Source organism: Ostrea edulis, chromosome 3, assembly GCF_947568905.1.
Source record: "Ostrea edulis chromosome 3, xbOstEdul1.1, whole genome shotgun sequence".
NCBI classification, from domain to species: Eukaryota; Metazoa; Mollusca; class Bivalvia; order Ostreida; family Ostreidae; genus Ostrea; species Ostrea edulis.
The window spans coordinates 5,478,949-5,493,299 of record NC_079166.1 but is presented as its reverse complement, the minus strand read 5'-3'; the positions used below and the strand labels follow the sequence as shown (position 1 = coordinate 5,493,299).

Genomic DNA, 14,351 nt, shown 5'->3' with positions numbered 1-14,351 from the left:
AAAGTGAATTGATTCGTAGATCTGGATCTGCAAATATCCGGAGGGAATGGTCCTACGTTTGTAGTTCTGCGTGTGTTGTTTGGCTGCCGTACGCTCGGCCCGTAGAAGTGTGGCAGTATGTCCCGTCATGAGAAAACAGGGAGCGTTGGCAAAGCGAAACCGGGGGTCGGCCGCGAAACAACTTGGATCCCATGGATATGTTTCCATAGCTGTGTTGATAGTAGAGACCTCCATGGTTTCAGTATGGGCATCAACCATGGTTACTGGTTGAGGGATCCAGTCATCTGTCTAGACTCCAGAATCCACCATGGTAACTAGTGGCATACAGGATGGCTCCTCCCGTGGTTCCGTCTGGATGTTGTTAGCTTCCATGGGAGGTGGTTGATCCTGTACGTCTGGCACCATGGCTTCTTCTGAGTCCAGGAATGAAAGAGACGGATAATCTGGCTCCATCCACCCAGTCGCTGGCATCTGTAGGTCGTTCCACAGGGCCTCAAATTCTGGGTCGTACTGCAGACCCTTTTCAGTAGATAGAATCACCAAAGAGGAACACGGGGAATCCTGAGTTGTGGTTATTGACTTTGATGGTGATGGTCAGATGTTCACAGACTTGACACGTGGTTGCCGGGTGGAGTGTCTTCTGTGCATCTCCTTATGCTTCGGAAAGGCGTATTCTCTCGCCTTAGGACACTCATAGCCACATCCTGGTACGTTGCACATTAGTTGTTCTCCATGGCTGGTTCTTATATGCCGGAGGAGTTTAGCTTTCTCAGGAAACCTTCTCCCACATTCCTGACATTGGAATTGGTATTCCGGAGGCAAGGCACAAGCATAAGTGAAATCTTTGTATTGGAATATTGACATGACTGGAAAGATGAAAAGAGAACATATCATAGTGAATCATCTTCATTACACAAAATCTACATTTTCCCTGGTAATGGGAAAATGAAATGTCTACTAGATCAAAGGGAACATTTATCATTTCTGAATCAATAGTTTCCATAAAAAGTGGACTTCATAATAACAAAGTAGGTATAAATAAGTCTATCCAGGTTTCTCCCATATTTATCTAATTTAATAAAAACAAACATTGATCCTGGTCATGAATCTCCTTCTGCTGTGAACAAGTCTGGGCTGGGACAGTGGGTACAGACCACCTTCTAACATTCCCCAAGTAGAGCTTTACCCTATTCATGTTGACAACTTTTTACTTAGATTTGGGCCCTTTCTGAATCTGATAAACTAAATCAGACAGTTTCCTAATCACTGTATAGGGTCCATCCCATTTACATTTCAACTTGGGAGATTTCCCTTTCCCACAAAAGGGGTTAAACAACCAAACAGCCTCTCCCACAGAAAATGTGTTACTGGTAGATATAAGGTCATACTGTCTTTTCTGCTTGTCACTAGCTTTAGTAATTTGTTCACGTGCTAAGTCATGACTTTTCCACATCTTCTCCAAGTAAGTCTCTAAGTAAGTACATACGTTCTGGTCACTTTGGTCACAAGCGTGATTTCTGAACAACATGTCAATGGGTAAATCTAATTCTCGCCCGAACATCATTATAGCAGGTGTTTCACCTGTACTTTCGTGAATAGATGATCTGTACGCATACATTACTAAAGGAAGGAACTCATCCCAGTGTTTTTGAGTACTGGAAATAACTTTGCTAAACATAGATTCGATGGTACGATTTAACCGTTCTACCAGTCCGACCCCTTGCGGATGATAGGCTGTGGTTCTTATCTTATCTATGTTAAGACGTGTACATATATTTTGAAAGAGGGATGACTAGAATTGTCTCCCCTGGTCTGTGTGGATCTGATGTGGTAATCCGAACCTACTAATAAATTCTTTCAACAGTTAATCAGCAATTGTTTTGGTTTCCTGATTTTTCATTGGATAAGCCTCTGTCCATCGCGTAAAATAATCTGTAATCACAAGAATGTATTTATTTTCATTGTTGGACACAGGTAGAGGTCCCATGGCATCCAGTGCAATTCGTTCCAGTGGTGCTCCCACCTTATATTGTTGTAAGGGTCACCCCTCTTATATTTCTCATGGGTCGCTTTTGAGCTTGACACTGGCATCTTACTATACACCGTCTTACAAAGGCATGGTAATCTTTCCAGTAGAAACGACTTCGGACTCTGGCTATTGTCCGGCTAATCCCTAAGTGTGCAGCCACAGTTTCATTATGCAATAGCCGTAGCATTTCTTTTCGCCGACATTTTGGCAACACCAATTGCCAGGTTACAAAGTTTGAATCTGTGTTAATCCATTTACGGTATAATACTCCATCTCTTATTTCAAGTCTTTCCCATTGAGACCAATAGGTTTTCAATACATAAGGTAAGTGTGATATGTCTTTCCATGGAGGGCGACCAATTGTACTCTCTTTCCATAAAAGGATATGTTTTATTGTGTTGTCTTCTAGTTGAGCAGTCCGTAGTTCAGCCATAGTTTTTCCATTTATCCAAGTATTTGCTTCTGATGTCTGTTCATTTTCAGCATGTTCTTGAATATTTCTTACGAACTGAGGTGAATAGTGACCATTAGTGTTATCTTGTTTTGTAGGTAAGCTCACAACAGGTGGGTGATTATTGGAAAAGCTGATTTGTTTTGTTCCCTGTCTATCGCAGTATCTACAATCATCACATGGGCGTCTGGACAAACCATCTGCATTTTGGTTTTGACGTCCAGGTCGATGTTGAATGGTCATATTATACGTGTCGAGTACTTCTATCTAACGTGCTAGTTGACCTTCTGAGTTTTTAAATCTTTTCAACTAAGTCAGGGCTCCATGGTCATTAGGTATTGTAAAATGGGTACCATATATGTAGTGATGAAAGTGTTTCACAGAATCGACAACTGCAAGTTTTTTTCTTGTTACACAGTATTGTCTTTCGTTTTTGGATAATGTACGACTGAAATAAGACACTGGGTGTTCACCATCATCATGAAGTTGGGATAAGACGCTACCAATTCCAAATCCACTGGCATCTGTATCAAGGATGAATGGTTTGCTGATATCAGGATAAACTAAAATTGGTGAAGTTCCAAGTGCATTTTTGAGTTTTTGAAAAACGTCTTCACATTCAGAGGTCTAGGTAAATGAGCTATCTTTTTCTGTTAATTTGTTGAGTGGTGTAGCAATCGTAGAAAATCCTCTGATAAAGCGTCTGTAGTAAGAGACAATTCCAAGAAAACTACGCAGCTCTTTGACAGTTTTTGGTTGGAGCCATGTTTTAATGGACTCTGTTTTTGAAGGGTCTGGAGCAAGTCCACTCTCTAATACAATGTGACCTAAAAAGTTTACATGTTTTTGAAAGACTTTACATTTCTGTGGAGATATTTTCAAACCGGCATCTCCTATTCTTTGTAAAACATCTCTAAGTCGTTCGATGTGAGTATCAAAATCTTTTGAAAATATGATGATATCGTCTATGTAAATCAAACAAGTCTGCCATTGGAGTCCTCTGAGGATGCACTCCATTAATCTTTCAAAGGTCGCATGACTGTTGCAAAGACCAAAGGGCATAGTTTGGAACTCGTAAAGACCACTAGTTGTTACAAAGGCTGTTTTTTCACTATCTAATGGGTGCATATCAACTTGCCAAAATCCACTTTGAAGGTCCAATACTGAAAACCATTTTGAACCTTGAAGGGCATCTAAAGAATCATCAATCCTTGGGAGTGGATACGAGTCTTTAATAGTTACACTATTCAGTTTCCGGTAATCAATACAAAAAGCGAATTGAATTGTCAGGTTTTCGAACTAACACTATCGGTGAGACCCATGGCGATTTTGATGGTTTAATAACTCCTGTTTTGAGCATATGTTGTAATTCGGCTTCAGCTTCAGCTCGTTTTGCAAGAGGTATTCGTCTTGGTGCTTGCTTTATTGGTTTTGATTGTCCAGTGTTTATTTAGTGGGTGATGATATCAGTTCTACCGAGATCTTCTTTTGATTTGGCAAATACTTTGCTATAGTCTGTTAAAAGGTTTCGTATCAGTTCTAGTTGGTTGTTATCTACAATTCCGCATGTCTCAAGGATTGGTAGAATATGTGGTGGAATATTTTCGTTGAGTACTGTTTTGTTAGCAGAAGATGCATTATGTTGATGATCTTCCGTCTTCATTAGCTACTCATAAAAAGTTTCGACTTTGGATGATCTTATCATTTCACAGTCAGCTGCTTGAGTATGTTGATAAATAGTTTGCGGTTGGTCAGACAAATTCAGTATTCGAATGGGAATTACTTCTTCATCAGGCTTGAATACACATCTTGCCACTACAAGTCCCTTCTTAGACAGGTTTGAACTTCCATTGTCAATAACTGCATTCTTTCGAATAGGTACATTTCCATAGCAACAGCAGGTATTACCATTTCACTCTCAGGTGGTACAACAATGTTTTCCGAAATGGATATTTTGAAGACAGACTCTATCTGACTTTCCAGACGACATGGCATGGATTTTCCATTCAAGGTCAGAGTTCCATCACCTAACCTTAGTTGGTTTAAAAAAAATAATATCCAAGGACTACAGGAACATCAATGTCCGCTACGATCATTCGAGTCGGGTAAATTTCATTGTTGATACAAAGAGGAAATATTGCTACGCCTAAGGGAGTGACAAATTCTCCATCTGCTATGCGAAGTTCTCCACAATTACAATCTAGTACTGGTTGCAATGCATTTGGAATTTTGGTAAACACTCTACTATGAAGAACAGTTGTAGTTGCACCAGTATCTACTAAACAATTAAGCTGGTCATGCAAGGTTGCAGGTACTAACAATTCATCATTGTTGGTTCCCTTAACTTCAAAAATATTCATGGGTTGGGGGTTTTCCACACTACTGACTGAGGCATGACCCGCTGTCTCGGCCACTACTCGTTTAAAGGTTTCGATGCAACACGGTTTCTCTGATGATCTGTATTAGCAAAGGAATTTGAATTCTGGTCACGAATGCGCTTGCGGCAGTCGCGTTGAATGTGTCCTGTTTTCTGACAATAAAAACATTTGCCATCAAATTTTGTTTTTGAGTCATTTGTAGGAGATATTTCCTCCAGTTTGGAAATACAGTCAATTAGAGTTTTCATTTCATTAGAGTCGCATTCAAATTTATTGACATCTGGTATCGATGTCAGTTCTTTGTCAACCAAGGTATGTTGACGTAGGGATTGTCTAGATTTACGACGTCGACTCATTTGACATTTGATATTTAAGCGCAAGGTTTAGAGCTTCCTCTATAGATTCAGAGCTACTTTGACAAACAGCCCATTCCATCTCATGGTCATTCAGTGCATCTCGGAAACACCGATATCCTAAACTGTCCTCACTTCACTTGGAGCAGTTGGGTAAGCTAAAGGAACTAATCGTTTTACATCCTGGGCTAGGTCAGTAAGTGATTAATTATTCATGCGAATACAAACATTCATCTCGGCTCGATGCATCTCGCTTTGTGTTTTAGGTTCAAATCTGTTTTTAAGTAAAGTCAATAGCTCAGAGTAATTCTCAAGCTGCTCTGTCTCAATAATAAATCTTGCAGATCCCCTAAGACTTGTGGCTAATTTTAAAGCTTTCACATCATCAGACCAATTATTCAGCTTACAAACCATTTGAAAGTGAGGAAAATAATCTGTCCAACTACTTTTTCAATCATAAAGGTCTGGTTTTGTATAATCGTATACTTTTGTGGTATTTTCATGAAACTTGGTATGACTATTTTGTTTCTCTTGAATGTCAAGGTCATCATAGTTGGATGTGACTGCAGGTTTAGAACTATTTTTAGAAATTTGACATGTCAGAGTCTGGGAATGACTTCTCGTAGATCTTGAACTTAAATGGTCAAACTTTTGGTTCAGGTAAATCTCCGGTGAATGGTGCTCGGTTGTAGACTTTGCATTGTCAAGGTCAACATAAGCTATGTTGTTATTGTGGTTCACTTGCACTTGGTGATAGTGTTACCCAAAGTCTACATCATTTGTAGTCTCTAAACTATGTTCATATTTGGAATTTTTGTTTGAGGTCTCTAGGTCTGGTAATGACTGGTCATTGCTGTGTGTATTTCCCTGGACTTGGGAACCTCCTATTACTTCTAATTTCTCAACTATGTTTTGAAGGATAGTGTGTATTTCCTTAATTTCCCCCTCTAATTTTGATATTCTAGTTCCCATTTTATGATTTTCTAGGTATTCTTCAGGGTTACTATGAGTAGTATGATTCGTTTCAAGAGGGCTATTTTCTGTTTCGTCATGTGCCAATCCATCGGACGCCAACGTTTGTTTGTTTTTCTGTCTCATCAATTTCGTCATTTTTCCCCCGTATTTCTTTTCAATATAATTCACCAAAAATGTAAAACTAATTCTTTATCAAATAAGATTGAGTTCCGATCAAATCCCGCACCGCTGCTACCATTTGTAACGTGGTCGGCAGGGTAAACAAATATCAGACTCTGGTAGCGAGTAACATACGATTCTGGTATTGAATCGAGTTATAAAACTCTGGTAGCGAGTGAATTTCAAGTAAATAAGACAAGGCGGTATCAGTTTTGATCAAGTATTATTACGATTCAGTAGCATAGAAATGATATTTACAATGAAAACAATGTGCTATTTTAAGACAAGATGGGGGATTCTGTAGCCCAAAACGGAAATGGTTAAAACGAAAGTGAAAATGAAACTAAAGACGATTTACAAACAAGTCGCGATGGATTGGCACATCTCCCTGGGATTGGGAGTAATTTATATGGGGATAGCTTACCGACAGCTAAAACACGTCCGTCTCGGATCTGTCCAGGATGAGATCTGTCTCTTAAACGATAGGAGTTGGAGAGACTCCCATAACGACATAAGTGGTCGCACGTGCGACAACAGCAACGAAGCATATTCATGCAAGGTGAAGACAACGAACAGTGATCAATCTCATAACTCCTACAATCAATACAAAATAGATAGTTGGGCAAACACGGACACCTGGACACACCAGAGGTGGGATCAGGTGCCTAGGAGGAGTAAGCATCCCCTGTTGACCGGTCACACCCGCCGTGAGCCCCATATCCTGATCAGGTAAACGGAGTTATCCGTAGTCCAAATAATGGCGTCTTCGTAGATGGTCACGACCATGTAAACATTGGAGTACGGTAACGGCTAAAGAATTCCATCTCAGCTTATTACAATATATAGTAAATATATACATAAATATATACAAATCAACAAAGCAATTCCTGAAATGTAAAACAGGACAATTTGAATTAATGAAGCTCTAGAAGACGTCTTCCCTTCTGTATGGCTCATATTAGATATATGTACAAAGTGAAAGGCCACATATGTGTATATACAAATATGGAAAGATAAAACTAAATGAACATGACCATTATGAATGAATGATGAATAGATGAAATGGATCTCAAATTATCCACATGTAATTACTAGTGCTTCAAGTATTAAACACCACACAACTAGTCATGATATATCATACATATATAAAGTCCAACCCCACCCACGCTATTTGCCTTTACTTACCCAAATCCGTTACACTACCATAATATTTATCACATACTTAAATATGCCTTCTCCCCACAACATTTGATTATATGCCCCTTTAACATGTCCAATATAATATTCTGAATTTTCAGCCGTATTTATATATATTTTGTCTAAGAAACAATGTTTTCCTCTTCATATTTAACTATCAGTTGGTGTATGATGACATTGCTCAATTGAATTACTGACAGTTTTCAAAAAGAAATACGTATGCTATATACTAAAATCAGTATTGAGATTATTTTGTTTCATTGTAATAGTTCGTATCTAACCCCATTTTTATTTTCGTGTGAGGCACCTGAATTTCATGGTCATGGATGGTTTAGTTTAAATAACCAGTTGCTATATAGAGCGATGTTCAATATTGCTCGGGGAGCGCGTGTTTTTCTTGTACCCGATGTATTTCCACGGTGTGTGTTCGTGATACCTCAATCTCCAATCAAGGCTTCCAAATAACCAACATACTCTGCTGTCACTGGTCAGCCTAGACGGCAGCTTGACAGTATGCAGAAAATGAGCAATTTCAGCACAACAGAGAAACACACCCGTTAAACATCATCAAAATAACAGGCTTTATAGATAGTCTTAAAACAATATTGTTTTGGAATATATATACACTTAATATATAAGCACAATAATTTTGTTCGAACATGCTTTTTTGTGAATTTGGATCAAACTTTGATATACGTGTATCAGTCTGTGTTTGCCTAACTCTCTATTTTGTATTCCTTATAGGAGTTATGAAATTGATAACTGTTCGTTATATTCACCTTGCATATATTACCCCTGCCTTCTTTTGAAAAATTAAAACCTTATATGTCTTAAATAAAATGGTATGACGATAAAGAATGTTGACCAATCTCATAACTCCAACATGCATAAGACATAAACAATCTTAAAGATTTAGGAATACATAGGCACCTAGACATACCAGAGGTGGGACCAAGTGTCTAGGAGGAGTAAGTATGCAATGTCGACCGGTTACACCCACTGTGAGCCATATATCTTGATCGATTAAACGGAGTAATCCGTAAGTAAAAGCAATGTGCCAAGAACAGCCTAGCAATAAGAACGAACAGTGTATTGATGTATCTATTGCTACAGTAACGTGGTCGTCAGGGTAAACCCATTTCAGACTCTGGTAGCGAGTAACATACGATTCTGGTATTGAATCGAGTTATAAAACTCTGGTAGCGAGTGAATTTCAAGTAAATAAGAGAAGGCGGTATAAGTTTTAATCAAGTTTTATTACGATTCAGTAGCATAGAAATGATATTTACAATGAAAACAATGTGCTATTTTAAGACAAGATGGGGGATTCTGTAGCCCAAAAAGGAAATGGTTAAAACGAAAGTGAAAATGAAACTAAAGACGATTTACAAACAAGTCGCGATGGATTGGCACATCTCCCTGGGATTGGGAGTAATTTATATGGGGATAGCTTACCGACAGCTAAAACACGTCCGTCTCGGATCTGTCCAGGATGAGATCTGTCTCTTAAACGATAGGAGTTGGAGTGACTCCCATAACGACATAAGTGGTCGCACGTGCGACAACAGCAACGAAGCATCTTCATGCAAGGTGAAGACAACGAACAGTGATCAATCTCATAACTCCTACAATCAATACAAAATAGATAGTTGGGCAAACACGGACACCTGGACACACCAGAGGTGGGATCAGGTGCCTAGGAGGAGTAAGCATCCCCTGTTGACCGGTCACACCCGCCGTGAGCCCCATATCCTGATCAGGTAAACGGAGTTATCCGTAGTCCAAATAATGGCGTCTTCGTAGATGGTCACGACCATGTAAACATTGGAGTACGGTAACGGCTAAAGAATTCCATCTCAGCTTATTACAATATATAGTAAATATATACATAAATATATACAAATCAACAAAGCAATTCCTGAAATGTAAAACAGGACAATTTGAATTAATGAAGCTCTAGAAGACGTCTTCCCTTCTGTATGGCTCATATTAGATATATGTACAAAGTGAATGGCCACATATGTGTATATACAAATATGGAAAGATAAAACTAAATGAACATGACCATTATGAATGAATAATGAATAGATGAAATGGATCTCAAATTATCCACATCCAATTGCCTAGTGGTTCAAGTATCAAACACCACACAACTAGTCGTGATATATCATACATATATAAAGTCCAACCCCACCCACGCTATTTGCCTTTACTTACCCAAATCCGTTACACTACCATAATATTTATCACATACTTAAATATGCCTTCTCCCCACAACATTTGATTATATGCCCCTTTAACGTGTCCAATATAATATTCTGAATTTTCAGCCGTATTTATATATATTTTGCCTAAGAAACAATGTTTTCCTCTTTATATTTAACTATCAGTTGGTGTTTGATGACATTGCTCAATTGAATTACTGACAGTTTTCAAAAAGAAATACGTATGCTATATACTAAAATCAGTATTGAGATTATTTTGTTTCATTGTAATAGTTCGTATCTAACCCCATTTTTATTTCCGTGTAAGGCACCTGAATTTCATGGTCATGGATGGTTTAGTTTAAATAACCAGTTGCTATATAGAGCGATGTTCAATATTGCTCGGGGAGCGCGTGTTTTTCTTGTACCCGATGTATTTCCACGGTGTGTGTTCGTGATACCTCAATCTCCAATCAAGGCTTCCAAATAACCAACACACTCTGCTGTCACTGGTCAGTCTAGACGGCAGCTTGACAGTATGCAGAAAATGAGCAATTTCAGCACAACAGAGAAACACACCCGTTAAACATCATCAAAATAACAGGCTTTATAGATAGTCTTAAAACAATATTGTTTTGGAATATATATATACACTTAATATATAAGCACAATAATTTTGTTCGAACATGCTTTTTTGTGAATTTGGATCAAACTTTGATATACGTGTATCAGTCTGTGTTTGCCTAACTCTCTATTTTGTATTCCTTATAGGAGTTATGAAATTGATAACTGTTCGTTATCTTCACCTTTCACCTGACGTCATATTCAAAGTGTTTCAAAATGCTGAGTAGATATCAAGGCATTGCATTATCACTAAAGAAGCTTATGTTTCTAGTTCTGATAGTCTTGGACCACAATATTGTTTCAGGAAATAGCGATAATTACTGACAGTAATCAATTTCATAAATCCTTTAAAAAAACAGCAGGGCAAACACAGACACCTGGACATGGGGACATGAACTCGGGAAGGGCAGCCATCCTCTTTCGACCGTTCACAATCCCTGTCAGCCCTATTATTTGTTCAAGCAAACGGAAAAACAGCAGTCAAAATTAATAGATATGAAGAACACCTGATATGAAAAGTTAGACAGTATTTGATTGAGAGATAGGTTGTTTTGCAAATGGATATTCATGTTGCAGTATTAGATAAATCCACGGGATGATAAAAACGTATTTTTTTTCTTTTTACCAAGTATTATATTTTTCTCAAATAAAATGATAAGGATGAGGGAAATGCATCGTATTTATTCTCTATTGGTAATACATGTACGTAATGTATCACCCTGAAAGCAAATCCTGGGTAATCCACATCTTTAGTAATGCCTTGAATAGGTTGTTGTATATAACAGCTGACAATACCCGAGAGAAACAGCTCGTTTAGAAAATGTATATGTTTTTCTACCCACCAATTGTGCATTGCCGATCATAAATAGAGTTACCTCTCGATGCATGCAGGCCGATCTTTGCACACTGATTTTGACTACAGATAACTCCGTTTACATGATCAAGATATAGGGTTCATGGCGGGTGTGACCGGTCGACAGGGGATGCTTTCTCCTTCTACGCACCTGATTCCACCTCTGGTATAGCCAGGAGTCCATGTTCACCCAACTCTCTGTTTTGTGTTGCTTATAGGAGTTATGAGATTGATCACAGTTTGTTATATTCACCTTTCATTTTATAATTAGAGGAAAAGACGATAGAAAATAGTGTTTGCAATACTTACATGTTGAGCACCGATATTTCTGTCTATTACCTTGTAATATAGATAGGTACAGAATCCGACTGTGTGCTGCTTGATATTTTAGTAGACCCTTTTATGTATTCCTGGAGATTCATTAAAATGTAACAGTAGTAAAGTGATTGATGAATCCAACATGTAATATACATACTGTGTCGAGAATCTCACGCAATCTTGAAATTAAACTATTTGGATGTACATGCAAGGTGAAGATAACGAACAGTGATCAATTTCATAATTCCTACAAGCAATACAAAATAGATAGTTGTGTAAATACGGACCCCTGGATACACCAGAGGTGGGATCAGGTGCCTAGGAGGAGTAAGCATCCCCTGTTGACCGGTCACACTCGCCTTGAGCCCCATATCCTGATCAGGTAAACGGAGTTATCTGCAGTCAAAATCAGTGCGCCAAGAACGGCTTAATAATCGGTATGGAACACGCCAGCATTTGACCCAATGCGAGGTTGTATTGACGAACTAGATCATTATAACGACCATAGAATTTGCAAAATGCTGACTTCAATCGAGACTGTTGAAATCCCTGTACCATCAACTTGTTTGTCAGTAGCTTACCTCGATTTAAAAACTGACTATACCCAGAACAAGCTCTTGCATATCGAATCAGTTGAGATATATAAACACCATATGCAGGTGATAATGCAATATTGCTACACAAATATGAGAAGTTGACGATGGAGAAGCTGAAATCATCCCGTTTGTCATACAGTTGAGATATCAGTTTGCCGTTAATGTCTACTTTCAATAAAATATCTAAGTATGAAGCAGAAGTGGACGACTCTGTGGTGTCCTTTATTTTGAGCTCACAGGGATGTACATACAAAAGGTATTCACATTTTCTTCTAATATTTTTTTTCATGATTCGATTATATGGTACATACTAAACTGTAACGCTTAAGGAATGTAATTATAGAAGAGCCCCATTGTGAGGTATTGATGAATCATGTATGAAGATGGATTTAATTATGTTTATAAAAAAAATAATAATTTTGCAATGATACAGAAAAGTTTGTCAAATCTACCACATGTTCTTACAACATTCTAGCCGAATCAATATTTTGCACTTCAAAAATGACTTTAAATTTGTTTTAAATGATATATTTTTTCGTAGATTGTGAGCTTGAAAGTGACTATATTTAAAATCTGCAGCAGGAATATGTATATTTGCTTTCGATACTTTACCTGATATTGTGTGTTAGATCAGAACACAGCTGATAGACATTTGATCAACAAATTCGATTTAATTGACCAACAAGCCAGTTATCATATCAACCGCTTATAGATAGCGTTGCATTGATTAGAGTGGATATTTTGCTGCTTAAGGGTGTATTAGCTGTCAGAAAAATGGTTTTGGACTACGTTTTTTTGTCTCTCGATTTTTCGAAAGAAGGTCTGAGGAAAAGACTCGTGTAATTTTGTCGGCACGAGTAATTTTCCACGAAACATTAGCTTTTGTCTGTGTAGTTGTCCTAAAAGCAGTTGGATAGATACCCATTAAAACTGCTAGAAAGTTGGTGTAAAGAAACTAGCACAGATACAGTTTATACATTATGTTCTGTTTTTCGTAATTTCATAAAATAAACATTAGAATAAAATGTCACCTTGTGACATCTGCTTTTGGTCCGAGTTCATCAAATGTCGTGGTTTGACAAATTTTAGGGATCGAAAATATTTCAACTTGCATTCGTAAATAACAAGATGTTGTAATTCCTAACATTTGAATTATAGTGGTGTCAAATTTAGAAAAAAATGTGAACTCATGACATTAAGAAGAAGATAATGTGATGCTTTCAATTTCTAACAAAATGTAGATCAAAATTATAAAAAATCATTGTGATTTCTACTGTGAATTTTGATATTTTTGTTATTATCATTTATCTATTTAAATTAAAGTTCAAGGGGCATGACGTTGTAATGAAAACTATTCATAAATATTTAAAAAAGAAATTTAAACTACTTATAGGTTTGTTTTTATGTAAACTATTTATAGTTTCTCGTACTGGAGCTACAATGATACAGTACACATACTTTCCAACCAGGTGTCCATGACGGCAGTGTTTGGGGTGGACATTAAAGGCCGAGTTTTTCCACCGGTCGGTTTTCCTCAGGTAAGTTAAGTGCGGGATGGAGCTAATTTAAGGCAGGTGTGAAGACCCGAGCCCGAGGAAACCCTGCTAGCTTGTATATACCGTCTCAGATACATAGGATGTTATATATGTCACCTGCATTACCTGTGCGTTTTTGTAAGATTGAAAACTTCATAATAATCTTATTTGTGCGGGTAAATCGAAACATTGATGATTAAAGTTAATGAATCAAACGTAAGAATTAAAGCTCGATAAATTTATTTTATATAAATGATAATGTTAGCCATTGAAACTTTGACAGAATATTCTTTATTCAAAGTTTCCATGTATCCATTTGACTGCCTTCGTTCGTCGGATACCCAGTATCCGACGATGTTTGACTGCCAAACATAGTTTTCGACGGGAGTTTCTGCGTACTGCAGTGGACTGTCTGGCTATGTACAGCTGATGTAACGATCATCATCTGTAAACTTTATACGGTACCAATTTTGATGCACCAGATGCGCATTTCAACAAATAATGTATCTTCAGTGATGCTCAACCGAAATGTTTGAAATCCGAAATAACTATGACGTTTTAGAGCTAAATATAGCCAAAACCAGCGTGCCAAAACAGTGGATCCAAATTCGTCCAAGGATAAGAGCTATGCATGAGGGAGATGATCCTTCATTTTGAAATGAATTTCTAAATTTTGTAA

The 14,351-nt window shown here is 37.7% G+C and overlaps 1 protein-coding gene across 1 annotated transcript; it reads right to left on the bottom strand.

Annotated features, from left to right (window-relative positions):
- Window positions 1-1,207: 1,207 nt before the first annotated feature.
- Window positions 1,208-1,678, bottom strand: LOC130052860 (uncharacterized). The gene has a single exon (XM_056158991.1). The coding sequence runs from the start codon at window positions 1,676-1,678 to the stop codon at window positions 1,208-1,210; it is 471 nt and encodes a 156-aa protein (XP_056014966.1).
- Between the last annotated feature and the right edge of the window lie 12,673 nt (window positions 1,679-14,351).

What these genes read in the sequence shown, in the direction of transcription:
- LOC130052860 (XM_056158991.1), bottom strand. Translation starts at nt 1,678, where the DNA reads ATGTTTAGCAAAGTTATTTCCAGTACTCAAAAACACTGGGATGAGTTC.